At 43.8% G+C, this 25,815-nt stretch overlaps 2 protein-coding genes across 3 annotated transcripts in view; both read left to right on the top strand.

Annotated features, from left to right (window-relative positions):
* LOC115112038 (USP6 N-terminal-like protein) overlaps nucleotides 1–9,938 on the top strand; it is a 42,076-nt gene extending 32,138 nt beyond the window's left edge. For both annotated transcript variants that reach the window (XM_029638697.2, XM_029638696.2), the window contains exons 8-14: nucleotides 235–283; nucleotides 489–609; nucleotides 878–972; nucleotides 1,433–1,498; nucleotides 4,021–4,120; nucleotides 4,655–4,807; nucleotides 5,101–9,938. In XM_029638697.2, coding sequence (XP_029494557.1) covers nucleotides 235–283; nucleotides 489–609; nucleotides 878–972; nucleotides 1,433–1,498; nucleotides 4,021–4,120; nucleotides 4,655–4,807; nucleotides 5,101–5,873 — 1,357 coding nt within the window. In that variant the 3' untranslated portion in view covers nucleotides 5,874–9,938. The remainder of the gene's footprint in view (nucleotides 1–234; nucleotides 284–488; nucleotides 610–877; nucleotides 973–1,432; nucleotides 1,499–4,020; nucleotides 4,121–4,654; nucleotides 4,808–5,100) is intronic.
* A 662-nt stretch (nucleotides 9,939–10,600) lies between these two features.
* Nucleotides 10,601–25,815, top strand: part of LOC115112037 (ankyrin repeat and BTB/POZ domain-containing protein 2-like) — a 28,496-nt gene continuing 13,281 nt past the window's right edge. Inside the window, exons 1-2 of the mRNA XM_029638695.2 lie at nucleotides 10,601–11,699; nucleotides 25,119–25,268. Coding sequence (XP_029494555.1) covers nucleotides 10,832–11,699; nucleotides 25,119–25,268 — 1,018 coding nt within the window. The 5' untranslated portion in view covers nucleotides 10,601–10,831. The remainder of the gene's footprint in view (nucleotides 11,700–25,118; nucleotides 25,269–25,815) is intronic.

Below are 25,815 nucleotides of genomic sequence, written 5' to 3'. Positions count from 1 at the left end.
TAACGAAGAGACACACCCCTCCCCCCTCATCTTTTCAGTTAATTGATTTAAATCATGAAGTTCATCTGCCTTTTCTGTGGTGCAGGAAAATTCTCAGCAACAAAAGAGGGATCAAATTCAGATCCTACATATGTATAGTATAATAAGGTATGAAGTGAATGTTGCACATGGCAATTACCCCTCTAAGTCTCTGAATGACTGACCTCTCTCTCTCTCCTCTCTGTGTCTACACAGACAGCAGTCTTTATTTCATGTCCTGTCTGCCTATTCAGTCTACAACACGGTGAGTTTGTGTTAGTCTTCCCTCTGTCATAAATAATGTAAATATTTACATGTTTGCATCAGGATTCAGCCCAATGTTCAGCAATGAACTGCTTTGTAACACTAAAACTAGTGGCAACTGAGCTGTCTCTAACTTTATGGAGACACAATCAGGACAAATGTAGCCTGGTCATCAATGTGACATAGTTTGACCTCTGACCCTATAGGAGGTGAGCTACTGCCAGGGCATGAGCCAGGTCGCCGCCTTGCTGCTGATGTACATGAACGAGGAAGACGCCTTCTGGGCCCTGTCACAGCTACTGACCAATCAGAAGCATGCCATGCACGGTGAGCTGACCAATAAGATATCCCGTAAACATTGATTCAACTGAACAGATATGTCATGCATTGTGGTCCGACCAATCAATAATAGGAATCAGCTACATTACCAGTGGAATAATATATGAATATGTAATACAATCTTAATAAAGACATGGAATTACAGTTATTGACCAGTAAGTACATTCTGTTATGGAGTTCTAGCCACAAGAGTTATCTGTGTGTTTACACAAGGTAATGAAGCAGTCTAACCATACACTCTCCGTCTCCCTCTAAGGTTTCTTCATTCCTGGGTTTCCCAAACTGCAGCGCTTCCAGGCGCACCACGATCAGATTCTCTCCAAACTCATCCCCAAGCTGAAGAAACATCTGGTTAGATCACTGTTTTTTAAATATTTTTTTAATTCTTTTTTTATCCATCCTCCTCTTCGGAGGACACATATCTTGTTTGTTTTTTACAGCTTTTCTGCTACATATACTGTACATACATTGTACATACACATTTTTCATATACATTTTTCATACACATTTTACATAGATCATTGTTTAGGTTGCCTTCACACACACAACCACATACATGCATACACACACGCACATACACACACGCACATACATACATGTGCACACACACATTGCGTAATGGCATTATTATGTTTCATAATAGTGAGGTTATTACAATATTTGCATATAGTTACATTGAAATGTGTGTTACTGTGTAGAACTGTCCATCTTTCTTTCTACCCTTCCCTCTCTTTCTCCCTCTTTTTTTCTCTTTCCATCCCATCTCTCTTTTTCTCTCTCCCTCCATCCCTCTCTCCCTCTGTCTCTCTAGGACAGGGAACAGATGTCCTGTGGGATCTACAGCACTAAATGGTTCCTGCAGTGTTTCATTGACAGGGTGAGAGAAAGTGTGTTTTAAAGGACCGGTGCCATTTTTAGCTGATTTAAATAATTATTCATTTTTATTGACCCGTGACAAACAAGAACTCCTCTCCTTAAAGGTACAATCTGGGATCTGGGGTTGCTGACCAACGATTGCCATATGTGACCGACCACCTTGATTCTGTCTTATGTAGCAAAATTTGCAATTGTGTTTTTTACATTGGATAAAAGCAGAGACTCAGAGCTACAAAATGGTTTATCATACACTGCATTTGAGGAACAATGGGAAATTAATTTGGTTTGAAAGTTTTTTTTACTTGTAACCTCACTTTTGAGAAAATGTCCTTTGAATGTTTTGGTACCTGCTGGAGAGCTCTTCTTTGACTACACCCATTCAGCATCATTCACACCCTCTTAAACTAGCCCCCACCCAAACTCTGACCATTTTTTTGACCCTGTTTTCATGTCATCCAGAGCGTTGGTGACTGTAACTGTGCTGCTGGCAACAATTTAATTACGCTTTTTTGCCGCCGTTTACTGACACCGGCCATATTCAACGGGTGTTGAGCGTTCGGAAATTCATCAGTTATTCTGCACTCTGGCACACTCAGACGAGAGGGCTCGGAAATCAGAAGTAGATGGCCAGACTGAATTTACGAACACACCCGAAATGGTTACTTGCATAGTGGAATCTTTTGTTAAGACATGTAGCTAGCTAGCTAAACAATTAACCACAAGCACAACTCATGACGTTATTACACTGCAGGTAGCTAACCAACAGTTGTCGCAGTGACATTCTATTGAAATGGATACTTACATAGTGGAGTCTTTTGTTAAGACAAGTAGCTAGCTAAATAATGAACCATAATTCCAACTCATGACATTTCTACCCTGCATAAATCTGAAGGTATCTAGCCAACGTCTATCAACAGTTGTCGCACTGACATTCTTTTGAAATGGATACTTGCATAGTGGAGTCTTTTGTTAAGACATGTAACTACCATGCATGACATTGTTAAGACCTGTAGCTAGCTAAACAATTAACCATAATCACATCTCATGACGTTATTACCCTGCATGAATCTGCCAGTAGCTAACCAACAGTTGTCGCAGTGACATTCTATTGAAATGGATACTTGCATAGAGAAGTCTTTTGTTAAGACATGTCGCTAGCTAGCTAGCTAGCTAAACAATGAACTATAATCCCAACTCATCACGTTACTACCCTGCATGAATCTGCAGGTAGCTAACCAATATCTGAGAATGTAGCTAGCTAGACTATCTTACCCGTATACATCATTCATGGATGGGACACGTCTCCTGTCAGATGCCATGGTTACCCTTAGTTTGAAGATGTAATACGAAGACAGGTGTTTTTCTCCATCTCCTTAGCTATCATACTCAAAGTCCACTTATTTCAAAACTCGGTCCTCCAGAAAGTGGAGAGCAACACTTATGCAGTTTTACTACGTGATACATAAAAACAAAAGTTGCGTTAGACAGGATTACTTAGACATACTGACCAGCTCAAATAGATAGAAGCGTACTCTATGGCAGACCAATCCAAACTCATCTCTCGGTATATCCAGCCCACTCATTATCTCAGCCAATCATGGCTAGCGGGAAGGTTGCTCGCTTTTTCTGTGGCTAAACCAACTAGGCTCGTATTTTTTAAAATGTGTATTCTTATTTACAGATGGAATACAAGTTTGTTATTAAGGCACATAAAAGTTCACATGATTGAGAAGGCATTTCTGCAACAAACAAAAAAACGTTTAAAAAAAAAAAGTTTACGTTCAAACGGCTCTCCTGTGAAGTAGTGACCCGCGACATACCCCTAGTTTCCTGAAACGTGTCACATATTGTAACTTTTAGCAGAGGAGAAAGTAGTCAAAGAATTGATGCTCCGAGTCTCATATTCAACTGACAATAATAACTTAAAATAGCAGAATTGCAATTGTATTCATGGATGTTCATTCATTTCACAACTCTAAGCAGGATGAACTTATAAGGGAAAACTTATTTCAGCATTTATTAGCGTGGTTAACTATGTATAAAGGAAACATAACATAAGCATAATCACGAGGATTAATAACTACTCTGTGTGTACTCGACTCTGTTCATACACACAATCCTGTGGCTTTGGTGGTTTGGAGAGAGACATGCTGCTGTCAGCGCTTCTCAGTACCGCTGGGGCCCACCACAGAGATGGGGCTGTGTTTTAGGCGGGGCGCCACCAAGCCCCCCTCACTACCAATGGACTGGAGGCAGGGTGAAGGGAGGGAGAGAGGGAGAGAAAGAGTAAGATGAAGACAGTAATGAATGATTATGTCATGGATCGATAATTGTAATTTGGGGGATGATAAGCCTACGCTTACAGATAGCAAAACAATCTTATTAATGTACAGTATGTGAACTCATGACTTGTGATATTGTGGTATTTTTGGACACCACTGATTTTAAGAACACTTTTACCACTTTGTGAATGGGAAATCATTTTTCTTGGAAGTCAGAGATCTTTTTTCCTTCTCCTCATAGACCCCGTTCACCCTGACTCTACGCTTGTGGGACATCTACATTCTGGAAGGAGAGAAACTTCTTACTGCCATGTCCTACACAATCCTTAGAATATTTAAGAGTAAGGAGTGCATCTACCTTTGACAAGTAGCCTTTTAGCTACTTTAGCCTATTAGCTACTCATTACGTAACCGTTTGCTAATACAATATTGCTCTCAGCTATGCATATTTGACTCCTGTCCTGTGTGTTGTCTGTGTTAGAGCAGTTCAAATCATTTTGTATTAGTCACGTGCCGAATACAACAGTATTTTCACATTACAGTGAAAAGCTTACTTACGAGCCCCTAACTGACAGTGCAGTTTAAAAAAATACGGATAAAAGTAACAAGTAATTAAAGAGGAGCAGTAAAAAATAACAATATATACAGGGGGGTGCCGGTACAGAGTCAATGTGCGGGGGCACCGGTCAGTTGAGGGAGTATGTAGGTAGAGTTAATTAAAGTGACTATGCACAGATGACAACAGAGAGTGTCATCTGGGGGGTGCAACGTGATGTGAGTAGTGTGGGTAGCCATTTGACTAGATGTTCACCATTTGGGTAATAATGTCAATGATGTTGACTTCTTTCCTGTTTGCTGTATCTGTGTGTCAACAGAACGTCTCCTGAAGATGAATCTGGAGGACCTGAGAGAGTTTCTTCAGGAGAAGATCGCCCTGTCTTTCCTCAACAGCGATGATATCATCATCGATCAGCTGCAGGCCTCCATGGCGGAACTACGCAAGATGAAGCTGGACCTTCCACCCCCAGGTAACACACTGCTTAGCTGATTTATGTACTGTTTGACAAGGATAAGTCTGTAGAAAATGCAGAGACCTAACATCTCATGAGGGCTTTTCAATGAGCTCCCCCTTGTGGAGAGACATTAGGTCATATAATGACCATTTGATACTGGTTAGGTAGTTGTGGGGTACCCATAATTACAATTTAATATTTAAGCATAAAACAGGTAAACACCTACTTAACAACTGAAACAGAACTGTAAAGCAAAGCATAGTTCCTATATTTACCTCAGTTTTAATGTTCCTGTGTTTTATTTCTAGCCAAGCCAGATGAGCTGCCACAGAAGGCCCTGGGTTTGGAGCTACCTGTTCTGCTCACCCCTCTCAAGCCCCCCAGGGGAGTCTCCCCTGACCAGGGATCCAAACGACCAGGAGCAGGGGGTCTGGGTCTCCACATCATCACCTACCAGCCAGACATCATCTCCCAAGACGACAGCCCTTCCAAGGAGGACAGGAAGGACAAGGAAGCTCTCAACATGGAGGAAGAGGATGAGGAGGAAGTATCTCTTCCATCTCCAGACCCCGTTCTCATCCACACCATCCAGGCTCAAGTTACCCCCGATGGGCCTCCCCAGGCTGGGGCTGGGCCACCACCTTATGAGCCACCAGGGGGTAATGAGCCCAATGTTATGGGACTACCTGCCATTCTTATGGTACTCCACAAAGAAAAAAGTGTTGAGAGCTCCTCTGGTCCAGTGGCTTTACCAGAGACACAGGTCGTAGTTCAACAGGGTACAAACACACCTCCACAAAGCCCCATGGAGGAGTCGACCCTGACTCCCCCAGTTGCCCCTTCATCCCTTAGCCCTCCCCAGCCACCCTGCAGGGTCCCCCGGACTCAGTCAGCACCCTTAGCCCAGGCTTCCCAGCGGCCTACGGGCCTGGCCCAGAGTGAGAGCCGTTCAGTAGGGGAGAGGGCGGAGGATGTGTACCTGGCCAGGCTTCTGGAGCAGGCCATGGCTCTGCCTAAACACAGGGCCCAGACAGGAGAAAAAGGAGAGCCAGGAGACCCAGAATGGCCAGTTCGATTCTAGAGCATTGCAATGCATTCTAAGTCACCCCCTGTTGTCTACAAGACTGACATTGCAGAAACATAGTGTTATGTTGTAGGAGAAGCTGCCATAGTGGAGTGCCAAGGACAGTGCCACATTCTCTCCCATCATAGTGAAAGCATTACAGCTTATTTCATTTTAGTAGTTTTGTAATATTCTAACAATGGACATTATGTTTGCTTAGAGAGCCTATGTAAAATATTTGTTAGTATAGTCTTATTTTAGTATAGTTTTATTTTTGTATGTGGACACCTGCTTGTCGAACATCTCATTCCGAAATCATGAGCATTAATATGGAGTTGGTCCCCCCTTTGCCTCCACTCTTCTGGGATGGCTTTCCACTAGATGTTGGAACATTGCTGCGGGGACTTGCTTCCATTCAGCCACGAGCATTAGTGAGGACGGGCACTGATATTTGGCGGTTAAGCCTGGCTCGCAGTCAACGTTCCAATTCATCCCAAAGGTGTTTGAGGTCAGGGCTCTGTGCAGGCCAGTCAAATTCTTCCACAACGATCTCGACAAACCATTTCTGTATGGACCTCGCTTTGCGCACGGGCATTGTGATGTTGAAACAGGAAAGGGCCTACCCCAAACTGTTGCCACAAAGTTGGAAGCACATAATCGTCTAGAATGTCATTGTATGCTGTAGCGCTAAGGGGCCTAGCCCGAACCATGAAAACCAGCCCCAGACCATTATTCCTCCTCCATCAAACTTTACAGTTGGCACCATGCATTTGGGCAGGAAGCGTTCTCCTGGCATCCGCCAAAACCAGATTCGTCTGTCGGATTACCAGATGGTGAAGCGTGATTCATCACTCCACTGCTACAGAGTCCAATGGCGGCGAGTTTTACACCACTCCAACTGACGCTTGGCATTGCGCATGGTGATTTTAGGGTTGTGTGCCGATGGTGGGCCGTGGAAACCCATTTCATGAACTCCCGACGAACAGTTCTTGTGCTGACGTTGCTTCCAGAGGCATTTTGGAACTCGGTAGTGAGTGTTGCAACCGAGGACAGACGCGCTACACACTTAAGCACATGGCCGTCCTGTTCTGTGTGAATGTGTGGCCTACCACTTCGCAGCTGAGCCGTTGTTGTTCCTAGACGTTTCCACTTCACAATAACAGCACTTACAGTTGACCGGGACAGCTCTAGCAGGGCAGAAATTTGACAAACTGACTTGTTGGAAAGTTGGCATCCTATGACGGTGCCACGTTGAAAGTCACTGAGCTCTTCAATACGGGCCATTCTACTGCCAATGTTTGGCTATGGAGATTGCATGGCTGTGTGCTCGAATTTATATACCTGTCAGCAACTGGTGTGTCTGAAATAGCCAAATCCACTAAGTTAAAGGGGTGTCCACATACTTTTGGCCATTTAGCGTATCTTCGTTTCTAGAGCAAAGGCTCAGTCTGTAATGACCTTTTAGATGGTGAGTTGTCCAAATCCGCGACAGGATAGAGTCCCATTCTAGCGTTATTATACCAGGGGTTCAGAACTTCAGAAGGCAGCAAGGGGCCTCATCTCTTAGTCCATCATTTGAGGTCACTTGTGGCCAAATACCCAATATTTTAGGCGAAGGCCTAGTATAGATGGATTTTGTACTGGTCATCCACAAAAAAAAACTAAACAAGCATAGGCGAAGGCAATTGGTTCTACTGTACAGTTGAAGTTGGAAGTTTACATACACTTAGGTTGAAGTCATTGAAACTCGTTTTTCAACCACCCCACAAATGTCTTGTTAACAAACTATAGTTTTGGCAAGTCGGTTAGGACATCTACTTTGTGCATGTAAACAATTGTTTACAGACAGATTATTTCAATTATAATTCACTGGATCACAATTCCAGTGGGTCAGAAGTTTACATACACTAAGTTGACTGTGCCTTTAAACAGCTTGGAAAATTCCAGAAAATGATGTCATGGCTTTAGAAGCTTCTGATAGGCTAATTGACAGAAGGTGTACCTGTGGATGTATTTCAAGGCCTACCTTCAAACTCAGTGCCTCTTTGCTTGACATCATGGGAAAATAAACGTAAACTGCCAAGACCTCAGAAAAAAAATTGTAGACCTCATGTATGGTTCATCCTTGGGATCAATTTCCAAACGTCTGAAGATACCGTGTTCATCTGTGCAAACAATAGTACGCAAGTATAAACACCATGGGACCACGCAGCCGTCACAACGCTCAGGAAGGAAACGCGTTCTGTCTCCTAGAGGTGAACGTACTTTTGTGCGAAAAGTGCAAATCAATCCCAGAACAACAGCAAAGGACCTTGTGAAGATGCTGGCAGAAACAGGTACAAAAGCATCTATATCCACAGTCCGAAATCGACATAACCTGAAGCCACTGCTCCAAAACCGCCATAAAAAAGCCAGATTACGGTTTGCAACTGCACATGGGGACAAAGATCATACTTTTTGTAGAAATGGCCTCTGGTCTGATGAAACAAAAATACTGTTTGGCCATAATGACCATCGTTATGTTTGAAGGAAAAGGGGGGATGCTTACAAGCTGGAGAACACTATCCCAACCATGAAGCACAGGGGTGACAGCATCATGTTCTGGGAGTGCTTTGCTGCAGGAGGGACTGGTGCACTTCACAAAATATATGGCATTATGAGGAAGGAAAATTACATGGATATTGAAGTAACATCTCAAGACATCAGTCAGGAAGTTAAAGCTTGGTTACAAGTGGGTCTTCCAAATGGACAAAACCCCAAGCATACTTCCAAAGGTGTGGCAAAATGGCTTAAGGACTACAAAGTCAAGGTATTGGAGTGGCCATCACAAAGCCCTGACCTCAATCCCATAAGACATTTGTGGGCAGAACTGAAAAGGCATGAGTGAGCAAAGAGGCCTACAAACCTGACTGTTACACCAGCTCTGTCAAGAGGAATGGGCCAACATTCACCCAACTTGTTGTGGGAAGTTTGTGGAAGGCTACCATAAACGTTTGACCCAAGTTAATAAACAATTTAAAGGCAATGCTACCAAATACTATTTGAGTGTATGTAGATTTCTGACCCCACTGGGAATGTGATGAAAGAAATAAAAGCTGAAATAAATAATTATCTCTACTATTATTCTGACATTTCACATTCTTAAAATAAAGTGGTGATCCTAACTGACCTAAGACAGGGAATTTTTACATTTCAGGAATTGTGAAAAACTGAGTTTAAATGTATTTGGCTAAGGTGTATGTAAACTTCCAACTTCAGCTGTTGGGCTTAGATTTGTCATCTAGCAAGAATAATTCATATTTAAATCTCATTTTCTATACTTGGAATGTTTAAGCTTAAAATGAAAACATATTTTCTGTTATCATTGATCTAGCAAAAATGTATTTTCAGATTATTGGATCTTTGCTGTAATGTATTATAAAGCTTATTGGTCATTTGTATTTGTAAGAAAAGCAATATGTAGATATTTTGTAGTCATTGTGTTGTAGAATAAACACACTGAAGTTCTAAATACTGACTGTAGAGATTTTGTAGTAGTAAATAGCCAAATTATGATGTTGAAGTAGCCCTTAACATTTTTTCCAAATGGTTAGTGGTATATTGTACTTTAGCGCCATGTGATTTACTTACTTTGCTGACATCTAGTGGACATTTTCGTATAGTGTTTCATTTGTCCACTGGCAGATGTTGGTTGGTTAAATGAATACAAAGTTGACTTAGGTTCCCTCAATTCATCATAAGCTAAACTATTATAATCATCACTCATAAACTTGTTGTTAGAAGCCCATTATTTATTTACCTTTAAAGAAATTGAAAGGTTATTTATAGACTAAGCTGTCTAGGTCTACAGCAATTTCAACGGTAATGTTTTGCACTTTGCTATTTATCCACAGGAATACAGGCTAAGGAAGAAAGGTTTTGTGTGAATTCTACATTCATGTTTGTACATTGATATGCCTTAGTTGTAAGGTTGTTGACAGTCAAAGCAAAACAGAGGTGGTTATGATTAGTGTATAATCTATGCAATGAACCCCTGAGACTGTTCAATAATGATTTGTCAAATACATGTTTTCTAAATTTTGATTGTGTCTTTCTTTCTTTGTCGAGATCCAAAATGTTACATCTGAGTATTATTTTCAAATCAACCTACATGAGAAAGTATTCTGGAGTATTTTATATTACAGTGGTTCCCAAACTTTTTCAGTTACTGTACCACCAATTGAATTTTGCTCTGCCAGGAGAACCCCTGAAGTACCCCCTCATGTGCATTTTAGCAGGAAGTCTATGGTCTCATGAGTCTTCTCAAGTATCCAATGTGAATTTAGGAGCCCTAGTACCCCTGGTTGAGAACCTCTTTTTTTAGTAGAAGATAATTAACACATATTTTAAGACTAGTTTTCTCTGGTCAGGACTCTGGGTCCTACTGAAATACCTTGTTCTTGGCTATAACTAGGGTCTAGGGTTTTTCCTGGTCAGGACAGGTCAACTGATCAGGAAAAACTCAGTTCCCTAAGAATTAGTGCACTGTTTCATCATTTCCACACGATGGCGCTGTAGATCTGTATCTGTATGCTGTTATTGTAACAGGATACCACTCCTGGTTTGCATAGGTTTCATTTATCTGATTGGTTCTGACCTAAATTGGTTCAAAGGGCTCTCAAAGCCGATTGGCGCGCGCAAAGGGTAACTCTCATTGGTCTCACTCCTCTAAAGTTTAATGGTAACATTTAACAGAGCCAGCAGAGCAGTGCATGTGCCTGTGGAGCTGCGACTGGCAGCAGGCGAGACTGCGTCCATGGACAAACATCGAAACTACTAGAGAAGTGATTGAATAGACTTATCTACAGTCATTTAACTACCTTAATCCATATATCTATACTTGGAGAGGAAACGTTCACGGGGTGTATTTCTTCCAGTGCGTAAAAGTGACCTTCGAATCTCTCAGAACAGAAGCACGTCTCAAGAAAGCGACAATAATGTCAGGCACCTTCAGTCCCAAGATGACAAAAACCCTGGAAGATCTGAGTCTGGACTCGGGCTACGGAGCTGGGGACTCCTGCAAGTCCCTCAGCCTCTCCTCGTCCAGGTCCCGGCACTCCCACACCCACCCACACCGGGGGACCTGGTGGAACCAGATCAGCTCTCTGAGCAGTAGGAACGCCAGCTGGGACACAGTCAACACGGTGCTGCCTGAGGATCCAGAGGACATACTCTCCAAGTGTCCTCGTCTGCCGACGCTGGAAGAGGTCCCCTGGACCGACCAGGAGATTGCTGAAGTCCTGCGTAAAGTAGCAGGTGAGGAGATGGCTTTCTCCGGGGACGCAGTCAGCCGTCTCTCGCTGCTCTTGCAGAGGGCTCTGGTTCGGATCTCCCGGGAGGCTCAGAGACTGAGTGAGCTGCACCGGCGATGCACACGCTTCGAGATGCAGAGCGCCATTCGGCTGGTGCTGAGCTGGGGGCTGGCTGAGCGGTGCGTGGCTGGCACAGTGAGGGCCATTTCTCTGTACAGCATGAGCTCGGGCGAGACACTGCGTCAACGGGGCAAGTCCTCGCGCTGCGGGCTCAGCCTCCCGGTGGGACGGTTCTACAGGTGGATGGTGGATACGCGTGTGTCAGTGCGCGTGCATGAGCACGCAGCCATTTGCCTGGCCGCGTGCGTGGAGAGCCTTGTGGAGGAAGTGGTCGTGCGGGTGTTGATGATGGTAGAGGAGCGAGAGAGAGAGCGCAGGGGCACCTGTTGCCTGGTAAATATTGAGGTCCTGGACGGGGTCGTCAATGACGACGCGGAGCTGTGGGGAGTGATGCAGAACTACGAGCATCTGATATGCGGGAAAAATGCCAATGGTAAATGTGTGTGTGTGTGTGTGCGTGTATGCGTGCGCCCCAACCCTGATGACAATATGTGAATCAATTATCACTTTCCCTCTGTCCATGCACTAAATACACACACCCCTTTCCAAGCATGATTTTCTTCTCCTATGATTGCGCACAATGGAATGGTTCTTCAGTGAACATGCATTCTGATAATTCTCTCTGGCAGCTTTTGGAAGTCTAGCAGGAACAAAACAAAAGTCCACTCAGGCAGAATATTCGAGAGAGAGAGAGAGGCCCTTCTAAAAAACTGACCCCACATATGAGAAGCATGCATGTGTGTGTTGTCAGGAGCAGTGCTTGGGTAAAAGATAAGCCACACTACAATCTATGTGTTGTGATAATTGCAATGTTTGCTCTGTAACCTGTTAGTTCATATGCCTTGCGACTGTTATACAGAAGCCTAAGGCCGAGACAGTAAGAAGACAACCACACCTTTGTTTCATCACAAAACTGGAGAGCATATTGCATGTAACAAACAGTTATGGTGGTAAAGTACGCAAATGGCTAACTTGAGAAAATATAAAGATACCTTAATAGAAAATGTCTTTAAAAAAAAGTGTGTCACCCAGTAAAATAAAAGTAAAAAAAGGTTTGGTTTTAAATATGCTTCAGTATCAAAAGTAAATGTAATTGCTAAAATATACTTAAGTATAAAAAGTAAAATTATAAATAATTTCAAATACCTTATATTAAGCAAACCAGTTGGCACAATTCTTATTTATTTTTTAATTTATGGATTGCCAGGGGCACACTCCAATGCTCAGACATCATTTACAAAAAGAGGCATGTGTGTTTAGTCAGTCCGCCAGATCAGAGGCAGTAGGGATGACCAGGGATGTTCTCTTTATGAGTGTTTGAATTGGACCCTTTTCCTGTCCTGCTAAGCATTGTGTGTGTGTGTGTGTGTGTGTGTGTGTGTGTGTGTGTGTGTGTGTGTGTGTGTGTGTGTGTGTGTGTGTGTGTGTAGAAAAAACATGTTGACTTACCCTACTTGTAGAGAAACGCCAATGCCATCCTCCTCTCTTTCATGATGCCGAAACCATCATACAGTACACGCTTTTAGTTCTTGTTGTTCTGGGATACCTGGCTAAAATGCATGCTCGCTAGCCTAACTTACTTTCGTTCATGGGCAACGATTAGCCAGCTTGTTAAAACCAGAAGTCCAAATCCCTATCCCCATCCATGGCTTATTTAGGAAAGGTCCAAATTTAACTAGCAAGACCTGAGGACAACAACACAACGAGATGCAGCAATTCAAAAAAATTATCTGTCAATTATGTTTGGCTTGATGTGATGTGAAGACTGGTGTGAAGCCAAATCCAAAATGGCTTCCCTTTGACACTTTTTTTTATGCATCAAGACTATTCAAAGTTGAGCTCACTTAGTTTAGCTCAACGCTGATTGGCTATTATTGTATACTTTTTATCAAGGGAGGCCAAATGCTCGCTGGCTTCCCTTGCATTCAATGCTACGGGCAGCAACAATATCGTACTCTTTTTGATCAGACAGCATCAGATAGATGCTGTCTGGTCAATGATGACTCTCTGAGGTCATTAAAGATCCCATGGCACTTATCGTAAGAGTAGGGGAGTTAACCCCGTTGTCCTGGATACATTCCCAATCTGGCCCTCAAACCATCAAGGTCTCCTAATAATCCCCAGTTTACAATTGGTTCATTCATCCCCCTCCTCTCCCCTGTAACTATTCCCCAGGTCGTTGCTGCGAATGAGAACGTGTTCTCAGTCAACTTACCTGGTAAAATAACGGATACATTTTTTAAAAAATGTATTAAAAAGATGGGCTGCACATACAGAGACAGAGGGGCGCTGTTCTGCTCGCTCAGATGCATTCTCCATTGAGATACATTCAGCCTCTGGCGAACTGAAGGAAAATGACGGTACATTTTGGGGGGGAAGCCTGGCTTCCCTTGGCATCCATGAATACATGCCACTGTGTGTTGTGTGTATGTTGATCAGAGCGCAAAGATTGATATTTCATTAGCCGCAGTGATTAGGGTGTGCTTGTGTCCACAGAAAAACATTTGTAGACTCATTCTATAGGGAGAGAGAGTGAGAGAGAGAGATAATTGTGTTCTGGTTTTGGGGTTGACTAATGACGTTGAGATGATCTAAATGTCACCCCTGTTCCCTCTCTTTGTATGTCATTGAAGTCCCAGAGCAGGCTAAATGCCCTAACTGTTACAAATGGACTCCATGGAAAAGCAATCATGGTGATAAGTGGTGAGGTCACTGGTTTCCTAGGTCCTCTAGTACCCAGAACCATAGACCTACGCTCTGCCACAAGTATGTCAAGGTTAAGGGGAAAGCCCCACAGAGCCCGACAGACAGGAAACAGTCATTAGGTGTAATATTGTAATGGAGGACTGGAAGTGGGAGATCTCCTAGGGTGCTGTGGTTAAGCCACAGTGTATGTGTGTGTTTGCGTGCGTGCATGTGTGTGTGGCGGACTGAGAAACGAGCAGTTAAAGGAAGGAGCCATGGTTCACATCATCAGTCAGAACCCTAATTGGAGGCCAGTTAGGGGGTCCTGTTTTCCTAAACCAATCACACACAGAATAGTCTATTTTGTTTGTTCGGATAGAAATGTGTCTTTCCCATTTATACCATTGTATGTTATTGCACGGTACTCGATTACAGTGTTATTACTGTTTATATGTGTTCTACCATCTGTACCTTCATCTGTACACAGTAGCCTCAGCTCACCCATCTTCCCATAGTGTGTTCTAATCAGAGGCGCAACTTTCCTTTTAAAAGTGGAGGGGACATAACCTGGCGGGGGGGTCTGGGGTCCTCCCTCAGAATTTTTTGGGCATCTAAAGCTCATTTTCTGCATTTCTACACAATCTAATATGACCATTCTGGGGTCACTTTGATTGTTTCTTAACACTTCTACATGCATTTTATGCTACCATGGTTATGGATAATCCTGAATTAATTGTGAAAATGATGAGTGAGCAAGTTATAGACGCACAAATATCATACCCTCCAAAAAATGCTAACCTGTTATTGTAATGGTGAGAGGTTAACATGTCTTGGGGGTATGATATTTGTGCGTCTGTACCTTTCTCACATTCATTCGGGATTATCCTTAATCATGGTAGCATCCACATGAAGTGTTTAGAAACATATTATATTCTTATTTACAATAAAAGTGACTCCAAAATGCATTTATATTGGTCACAAAATAATCTGAAACACAACCAAAACAAACAGCAGAGTCACAAGCTTGATGTACACATTGCTTGATATGAATGTGGGACCAAATACTTAACTTTTTACTACTTAAAAAACATACAAGTAAATTTGTCCCAATACTTTTGCTCCCCTAAACCGGGGGGCTATGTACAAAAATAGGAAGAAGGGAGAATCTGTAGACATGTGGAAAAAGAACACACTCTTTGCCAGAATTCAGCCAGCCTTCACAAGAGCGTAACATATTGAAATATGTCCCTTCTTGTGTTTTACACTTCCAGCGGAGGAATTATTTCTGAGTGCATGATTCAGTTTCACTGGCATATAGTATGTTCTATGGATGGCCTTAAACTGCAGCAATTTCTGTCTGAGATTATATGAACATGACTGGGCATTCTAACATATCTGTATACATTCATCACCATCATCAGGAGTCTCTCCCAGGTCTTCCTCACATTTTTGTTTTACATATTTTGTGTCATCAAGAAAAGCCACTATCAACCGCTAATAAGGTTTAGAGGTCAACTTTAGAGGTTTGTCAGACTGCCTTAAAATAGTTAAAATCTTTGAAGCATCTGGCTTGTCCACTGTTTGCTACACAGAGTGAATAAAGTGTTGCATCTGCCAGAGTTCTCTTCAACCGCCTGTCACCATTTGATACTGCTCAGATGACACCTGACAAAGAATTACCTTGGTGTACATTTATACATTATATTATCCAATAATAAAGTCAATAGAACCCAACCAAGCTGCACTGCTTCTTGACACAATACCCACTTAACCCGGAAGCCAGCCGCACCAATGTGTCGGAGGAAACACCGTACACCTGGCGATCGTGTCAGCGTGCACTGCGCCCGGCCCACAACAGAAGTCGCTAGTGCGCGATGGGACAAGGACATCCCTGCCGGCCAAACCCTCCCCTAACCCGGACGACGCTGGGCCAATTGTGCGCCGCCCCATGGGTCTCCCAGTCGCGGCCGGCTGTGACAGAGCCTGGATGAGCGATGAGACAAGACTGTAACTACCAATTGGGTACCACAAAATTGGGAAAGAAAAAAATGGGTAAAAGAAAAATGGAACTTTGTATCCATTCACTGATTGTTATAATATACTGTAAAATTCACCTGAGCTCTGTACACTGGTCTTCCCTGGCTGTTTGACCCTGCTGGGACACCTGTCACCATCTGATCCTGCTAAGACATAATGAGAATAGTGTTGTGTACTGACTGTGCACCATAACAGTGAAGCTTCTAGAGCTGTTTATTACTGTCAGTGTGAAAAGTAGGGAATTAGCTAAGGAAACTAACAGATCGGTAACGTTACATTGCTATACTAAAGTGGATCAGTTGATCTAATGGTACATCAACTGGCGAAATCTAGCCAGGTGAATTTACTTCTGTTGAAACCGGACAAAACAAAAGCTAGAAAACATTTCTATACGCACAACAGCTGTTAGATACTGCTACCTGACAGATAGCTAGGCAGAAGTTAGTTCATTCACTATTCATTGGGGTGGCAGGGTAGCCTAGTGGTTAGAGCGTTGGACTAGTAACCGGAAGGTTGCAAGTTCAAACCCCTGAGCTGACAAGGTACAAATCTGTCAAGGTACAAATCTGTCGTTCTGCCCCTGAACAGGCAGTTAATCCACTGTTCCTAGGCCGTCATTGAAAATAACAATTTGTTCTTAACTGACTTGCCTGGTTAAATAAATGTAAAAAGAAAAAACATCAGACAGAACTTCAGTTGAGTGGGGATGAAACATTAGCTAATGTTGCATGTCAGTTACACTACTAGCTCAGCACTAGGAATAAATACATTTTTCCTGTTGAGTCAAACAGCAGTTACCTTGCCAGCTACATTAGTCAAATAAAGAGTAGCCAGTTTATGCTCTGCTTGCTTTTACAATGCTGAGAAAAAGCACACAGACAACAGCTGCCTCTGGACGCTCTGTGGTGTCCACATGGTCCTAAAGCACACTGATGCTGGATTTTGTATTACAATGCAATGACAAAACTGGGGGGACAACATTTTCATTTCAGAATGTGGGGGGTTCATGTCGCCTCCATCCCCAGTGAAAGTTGCACACCTGGTCCTAATGGAATTCATTATACAACGGGTGGGTCTAATCCTGAATGCTGATGGGTTAAAAGTGCATTCCAGCCAGAATGATCATTATTTCGACTTGCATGTCAACGCAATTGCACCCGTACATCCTCAAATAATCATGTAAGTAACATCAACAACTAATAGCAAAGTTTTCACTTTGACATTTACTTAATTATAGATGTTAAACCAATGTTATATATTATTACATATTCCTGTGTGAATTTTAACACAATTTTGAGTCAAATTAATGTGACACTACCTGTAGAGTAACTTTAACACTATGTAGACTTGGACCAAATGTTATCTGAAACAGTGTTGAATTCAACTCTATAGGTGTTAACTTAACACTTTTATTTTTACTGTGTGGTACTGTCTGGAGTACCCCCTCATGTGCATTTTTACCAGGAAGCCTATGGTCTCATGAGTCTTCTTAAGTACCCCCTGTGGATAGGTACCCCCAGGGGTCCTACCCCTGGTTAGGAACCACTACTCTAAACACTACATACACGGCTAGAGGCCAGCATTCCGCTCTTATACTGGGACATGGGTTTATGGCTCTCTGGGTTATGCTAAAGCTTAAAGGAACTGTTAATAAAGCACACACTAGGTGTTGATTATTGCATTTATGGGGGAAAGAGTCAGGTTTAATGTTACTGTGAAGCTGACATTGGTAGATTGGCAGGTGCTGTTACTACAGTCATGAACAGGTCTAGGAGAGGATGGAAGGAACTGGATATCTAGTATTCTCTCTGTCTCTCTCTCTCTGTCTTTATCCCTCCCCCTTCACATTCCTTTCTCCGAGTGCCCCTCTCAATTTTAGGTACATCTGACCTACACTCAATATGATCAAATGACCATGACAAATGATAGTACCTAACCCATAAACTTTGTGACAGTAAATCCAACATAATCGATTCTCACTGTGAAACCAGATAAGGTGCTTCCTCTCACGAGAGGATCTGTTCTCAGCATTCTCTCTTCTCTGCGCTGTCCACACGCACAGCTTGGTATCTCATCATCATCCTCCTCCTCTCAGATCTCTATAACAGCAGGCTCATACTGCCTCTGCACCATAACATCTCTTGATGTATCATCTTGTATGCCTCGTTGTCTTCCCGAGTAGCGGTTATCCCTTTATAGTTTTTACTACTCTGTTTGAAAAGGGTCATGGTTTGTGTTAACTGGGAAGCTATATCATTTAGTCCTTGGACGAGTCCACAGTGTGAAGTGTGTTTAATCTCGGTTTTGGGCGGGGGAAATGTTGTTTCTGACTAATCCGGAAAACAGTTTAACTTCCTAGTTATATCACGTTTTAGGGAAGACCCAGATGCAGACAGTGTCGAAGTAACACAAGTGTATTACTAGAATAGGGGGCAGGCAAAACGACAGGCCAAGGGCAGGCGGAGGTCGGTCGTCCAGATTAGAGTCCAAAAGGTACAGCACGGCAGGCAGTCTCAGGGTCTAGACAGGCAGAGGTCAATAATCCAGTGTGATGTGATAAGGTACAGAACGGCAGGCAGGCTCAGGGTCAGGGCAGGCAGAACCGGGAAAACTAGAAAACAGGAACTAGAAACAGACAAGAGCAAGGAAAAAAACCCTGACAGGGTTGACGAACAAAACATACTGGCAACAGACAAACAGAGAACACAGGTATAAATACACTGAGGATAATGGGGAAGATGGGCAACACCTGGAGGGGGATGGAGACAATCACAAACGCTGCACATCACGAACATGCTTCCCTATTCCCCAGCTGATTGCCAGGCACGAGGTGGGAAGGATGGTCTCTGGTTTCGAGGTTATAGCCGTGGGGCTATAGCGGCTTGACAGTGCATCCAGCTTGACATTCTTGGATCCCGGTCGGTATGAGAGGGAGAAGTTGAACCGGGCGAAAATCAGGGCCCACCCAGCTTTCCTGGATTTGAGTTGCTTGGCGGTGCAGAGATATTCCAGGTTTTTGTGGTCAGTCCACACAATGAGCGGATGTTCCGCCCCCTCCAGCCAGTGCCTCCGCTCCTCCAAAGCCATCTTCACCGCGTGAAGCTCGCGATTCCCCAAATTGTAGTTCCTCTCCGTGGCGTTGAGGCGATGGGAGAAGAAGGCACAGGGATGTAACTTGAGGTCCAGGGTAGAACGCTGGGTCAGGACAGCCCCCACTCCGACATCCAAAGCATCGGCCTCCACCACGAACTGGTGGGACGGGTCAGGATGAACCAAGATGGGATCTGTGGTGAAACAGTGTTTGAGATCCCGGAACGCCCGGTCAGCAGCTGGGGACCACGTGAACAGAACCTTGCGAGGGGTGAGTGCAGACAGACGGGAAGCCAAGGTGCAGTAACTCCGGATAAAGCGACGAGAAAAGTTGGCGAATCCCAGGAAACGTTTCAGCTGCACCCTGGACGTAGGCTGGGGCCAATCCACCACCGCCCTCACCTTCCCTGGATACATCTGTACACCCCCTGCAGCGATGATGTAACCCAGGGAGGGGATGGTGGAGCACTGGAATTCGCATGTCTCTGCTTTCATAAAAAGCTGGTTCTCCAGGAGGTGTTGGAGAACCTGTCAGGAACATGTGCTCTTGGGCGGAGCAGGAGAAGCCGAGGGTTTCGTCGAGGTATACGAAGACAAACCTGGTTCAACATGTCATGGAGAACATCATTAACCAGAGCCTGGAACACAGATGGGGCGTTGGTAAGGCAAAATGGCATGACCAGGTCCACGTAGTGACCGCTGGCCATGTTGAAGGCAGTCTTCCACTTGTCCCCTTCCCGTATCCGCACCAGGTGGTAGGCATTCCGTTGGCCCAGCTTGGAGAACACGGTGGCCACCTGGACCGGCTCGAAGGCCGAGGAGATGAGTGGAAGTGGGTAGCGGTTCTTCACTGTGATGTCTTTGAGGCCCCAGTAGATGCACGGTCACAGGGTTTTGTCCTTCTTCTCCACAAAGAAGAACCCTGGGCATGCGGGGGAGGCAGAAGAATGGATGAAGCCTGCAGCTAGGCAGTCATCAATGTAGGTCTCCATAGCCTTCGTCTCCGGACCCGACAGAGAGTACATTCGTCCCCGGGAGGAGTGGTGCCTGGGAGAAGGTCAATCCCACAGTCATAGGTTCAGTAGGGCGGAAGCGAAGTGGCCTGGGCCTTACTGAACACCTCCCGGAAGAACTGGCTTTCCGCGGGATTAGTGGAGATGTCCGGGACAACTTCCCAGCTCCCAGGAAGACTACCTGGGCAGGCTGCACTGACTTCAGTCAATGAGCATGGCAGAACGGTCTCCAGCCCATGATGGCATCATAAGACCAGTCAATAAGGGGATTGTGTCACTGGAGCCAAGAGAAACCAAATACCATGGGAACCTGATGAGACTTAATGGCCAGGGATTTGATCGTCTCGCTGTGGTTCCATGTCACACGGAGGTAAATGGGGGTGGTATTGTGGGTGACCCGGCATATAGAGCACATGTCCAGGGCTCTAACGTCCATGGGAATGGAGAGGGGCTGAGTGGGGATACCCAGCTCGGACGCCAGGGTAGCATCCATAAAGCTCTCATCGGCCCCAAAGTCAATGAGTACCCGGAGAGATTTCGACTGGTTCCCCAACAGCAAAATTGCATGAAAATGGGTGCGAGTAAGGGGAGAGGAAAAGTTCTCCGTATGGCCCACCAGAGTACTGGCTCCTACCGGTGAGCCTGGTCTTTTAGTGGACAGTTGGAGACGAAATTACCAGTAGTCCCTCAATATAGGAAACTCTTAGTGTGAAGCCTGTATATCCGTTCGGCTGGAAACAGACTAGCTCTGCCTAGTTGCATTGGCTCGGGAAGAGGTGAATAGGCAGACTTCGGAGACTCTCAAGGGAACTCAGGTAGCCTTGTATTCTCACGGCAACAGAGCTGTCGTGGACTTCCGGGATGCCTCGGAGACGAGGTGGAATCCTTGGGCGGGCAAGTGAAAACGAATCTTCTTCCTTCGTTCCCGTAGTCGCCCAACGATCCAAATGGTCAAGGCAAGCTCGTCCTTTAACCTCTCTGAACCACCCATACTGGATAATTGTCATCAGCAACGCTGAATAGCATAGCGCCACAGTCAAATAATATTACTAGAAAATATTCATATTCATGAAATCACAAGTGCAATATTGCAAAACACATCTTAGCCTTTTGTTAATCCACCTGTCGTCTCAGATTTAGAAATTATGCTTTACAGCGAAAGCAATATAAGTGTTTGTGTAAGTTTATCGATCGCTCGACAAAACAATAAGTACACTAGGCATCAGGTAACTTTGATGATCTTCGGATGTTTTCACTCACGAGACTCCCAGTTAGACAACAAATGTTCCTTTTGTTCCATAAAGATATTTTTTATATCTAAATACCTCCGTTAGTTTGGTGCGTTATGCCCAGGAATCCACCGGAAAGAGTGGTCATGACAACGCAGACAAAAATTCCAAATTATATCCATAATGTCCACAGAAACATGTCAGACGTTTTTTATAATCAATCCTCAGGGTGTTTTTCAAATATCTATTCGATAATTTATCAACCGGGACAGTTGGCTTTTCACTAGGTCCGGGAGTAACAATGGCCTCCTTTCTCTTTTGCTCACAATTCACTCTGAGAGCCGCCACCTATCCACTTACGCAATGTGGTCGTTCACGCTCATTTTTCTAAATAAAAGCCTGACACTATGTCTGAAGACTGTTCACACCTTGAGGAAGCGATAGGAAAAGGAATCTGGTTGATATCCCTTTAAATGGAACAATGGGAGGCTATGGAACATGTAGTTTTCAAAATAGAAACCACTTCCTGGTTTAATTTTTCTCAGGGTTTCGCCTGGAATATCAGTTCTGTTATACACACAGACAATATTTTGACAGTTTTGGAAACTGTAGAGTGTTTTCTATCCTAACCTGTCAATTATATGCATATTCTAGCATCTGGTCCTGAGAGATAGGCCGTTTACTTTGGGAACGTTATTTTTCCAAACATAAAAATAGTGCCCCCTAGCTTCAAGAGGTTTTAATTCATCCGATACTCCGTGCAATGACATGTCGGACAGCAATTCCGGGTTCCAGGCACTCTCAGCTGCCACGGTGGGCAACCAGGAATTTCCATGCACCTGTAGGCAGCAACCTCAGATCACATTTAACCCTACTGTTATATGATTGATTACAAGCCCATCATAGTGCCTAGTGTCTGTGACACGATTGAAACACCCTTACTGTGCTTTTGTAAGGCAAATGATCCTAACGACCATAGATGTCAGATGTCAACACCAAGACAGGACATGCAGACTGACCCCTGAGCCCTGTGTCCATATCCAACAGGTTCCTTCCACTCTAACCAGCATTCTAATGCTCTCTCACTCTCTCCCTTTATGCCCTCTCTGCCTTTCGCTGCCTTTGTCTCTTATTATACACTCTTACTTTTTAAATATTAAAGAATTAAAGGTTATTTTACCATTACTGCATAACCCCTTTGAGCTAATGCATTTTAAGAAATGTGCAGGACATCTGGTAAATCATTTGCTTGTGTCAAAAGGGGGTTTCAGTACATTTTGGGTAGCATATGTGTAACTCAGGGTAGGATTGGTCCCTATGTCTCCCCTCTATCCATACTGCTGTTTTAGTCTGACCAAACAGTCATGGCATTATGCCCTGCCACAGAAAGGACATGTTGTGTGTCACAGAAAGGTGACTGTGCCTCTGTTTTCACACACACGCACGCACACACACACACACACACACACACACACACACACACACACACACACACACACACACACACACACACACACACACACACACACACACACACACACACACACACAGGAGGAGGGAGGTAAAGGAAATACCGTAATCACACATGATTAGGGAGGTAAGCATGGCTTGTGTTCACACACACAGTAGCCGTAGCCTTGGGGAGTTAGCAAGCACAGGTAGGGTTTGGAAAACACTCAGTTGTGCTTTGTACCCCCTGAAGACTGGTCTCTTGTTGTGAATGAATGGACTATATGAACAAATACTTGTTCAGATGGCACACATGACTTTTTTCCCCTAACAAAGTAGCCAGGGTTAATCAATGTAAGTTATCCTAAAGGATTATATTTCATTATGCTTCGACAACCAAGAAAATATTTATTTCAAACCAAGATAAGTCTTTTTTAGAACACCTGGACTAAGTCAGTTGGATTGAGACCCACTTGGGTCAGACAGTTTATCTTTGGTTGTGGCTTAAGCTTAGTTTGTGATTTGTGTGGTGTGATTTACAATTGCTACCAATAGTCCCGTTATAAATATTGGATTTCTTTCATCCAAATGAAAGCTTCCAGTTGTGTTCGATAAAAGTTACAGAGTAACTCCTATCTACTTGAAAAGTTATCTCTCACACTTAATATACACAATACACACAAAAATATACACACATGTCTCAGAGCAGACTTATTGCTGGTGGTGAGTCTGAGGCTGTGTGTAGAGTCACTGATTATACATGATTAGTTTTGAGAGTTGCCAGTGTGGGGACCGTGGTGTGAGGGAAGATAGGTGGGGTGTGACTGTGTAATGGTGTGTGTGACTGTGTGTCTGTCTATGTGTATGGCTTATCCACTTAGTATGGGGCGGAGTGTGGACAGTGGTTGTGGGTTCAGTTCATCAGAATCACTCTGAATGCTCTCCTAATGTGCATCCCAAATGGCCCCTTATTCACTTTATAGTGCACAACTTTTGACTAGGGCCCATAGCGCTCTGGTCAAATGTAGTACACTTTATAGAGAATAGGGTGGCATTAGTCATTCAACATCAATACGTCATACACAGCCCTCTCCCACACTCATATAAATAGCTGAGTAAGACTAGTGGCTTGGGGGAGGGAACTTTGCATACTAAGCCTGTAGAGAGCAGAGCTATCGTAGCTTGGCTTTAGGCTTTTGGTGCCTTTTCCATTGTGTAAAATACAAGAGTGTCAGCAAATACCCATCTCACACATTGTGTTTGTGTGTGCATGTGTGTGTGTGTGTTTGGCTGTGTGGGAGTATGTGTGTGTGCTTGTGCGTGTGCGCATGCGTGTTTTATATTTGTGTTTCTAGGAAACCTCCCTGTAAGGGGTGATTCTATTTGGGAGTGGGTGTGTGTCATATACTGTCCAGATTGCTGACTTTGTGGCTTGTAGGGCTGTAATTCTCTGTGGGAGAAAGCAATAGATTAGTTAAAACCCCTTTTGGTCAGGGCAGTAAATGGTTGAACGTTCCATTACTACTCTGTTACTACACTCTTAGAATAAATGGGTTCCAAAAGAGTTATTTGGCTGGCCCCATAGGATAACCTTTTTTTGGATCTAGGTAGAACCTTTTTTTTTTCCTAAGAGTGCACACTACATATGAGAATCCAATTTTATTTGGGGTATGGTTAAGATGTGATCACATGCGTCAAGGCATTACCTGTCTCATTTCCTGAAGGTTTAAATGAAAGGCTAAATTCTAATTGTAAAGGTGGGAGTATATATACATATCTCTCTCTCTCTCTCTATATATTTATATATAGCGAAAGAGAAAGAGAGAGAGAGAGAGAGAGAGAGAGAGAGAGATATAGAGAGAAAGAGAGAGAGAGAGAGAGAAAGAGAGAGAGAGAAAGAGAAAGAGAGGGATATTAAGAGCTCGTAAAAGAGGACAGTGATAGGTGGTATGTAACTAAACATTTACCCTCACCCCATGTCTCCTCAGTCTTTTCTCTCTCAGAGTTAATCTTAGTTCATAAACAAACTAAATCCGATATGATCCCCTCATTATTCTCCCTGGTTACATAACTGTCCTGGTAACTAGTGGTGCATTCAACCTTCACCTCCAAAGTAAACGTTTTATATAGTCCGTCTGTGGTCCTGGTTGTTTCTGTGCAGATGCCGAGCCATGGTGGCAGACACTGACAGCGTTAGTGTGAGTTGAAACACTACATTAATGCTTAAATAGCTCGAGGTCTTTGAGGGATTTAGTAACTCATTATGAGTAAATGTTCCTGATGTCTTCTACTTTTTTATATAAAAAATTTAAATAAAAACATTTTTGCGTGTACCTTTTGTATGTACAGGTGAGCTATCCCTGCCAGCCCATGTCAGTCCATACACAAAGGATTCCCGGGCACCAATGAAGAGCAGGGAGGATGCCTACGCCCACCTGGAGCTACGTACCTTGGAACAGTCCCTTCTGGCCACATGCGTGGGCAGCATCACAGAACTCAGTGAGTGTGTGTATGTGTGTGTGTGTGTGTGTGTGTGTGTGTGTGTGTGTGTGTGTGTGTGTGTGTGTGTGTGTGTGTGTGTGTGTGTGTGTGTCTTTGTCTGTGTCACATTCTCAAGCTTCACATTCACTCAAACACTCTCAAACGTATCACATACCCTCTTCATTTTACATTCAAAGATTCCCTCTCTCACACACTCTTTCTCAAACACTCACATCCTCCTCTCGCTTTAGTCCTAGCCAGCGAGGAACTATCTGGTCCTTATGCATGTGATTCATCAGGCTCATCTAGTCGGGAGAAAGAGACAGTTGCAGGCACAGACTCCTGCTGACCACGTTCAACCTTATTCTGAGTAGAGGGCCATCTTTCACATTTAGAGAGGTACCAGCTGTCAACTCCAACATCCCCAATCTCTCTTGTTCTTCTGTTGTTCATCTTCATTAAATCTCGGGCACCTAAGTAGGGCAGCACTGAACAGTGTTTTGAATCCATCCAACTGTCCATTTGTCTTATGTATTCTTTTCGAATGTAAACTTACGTACACGTT

Source organism: Oncorhynchus nerka, linkage group LG27 (genome assembly GCF_034236695.1).
Source record: "Oncorhynchus nerka isolate Pitt River linkage group LG27, Oner_Uvic_2.0, whole genome shotgun sequence".
NCBI classification, from domain to species: domain Eukaryota; kingdom Metazoa; phylum Chordata; class Actinopteri; order Salmoniformes; family Salmonidae; genus Oncorhynchus; species Oncorhynchus nerka.
The sequence above is the reverse complement of the archived record's forward strand: the minus strand, read 5'-3'. Positions and strand labels throughout refer to the sequence as shown.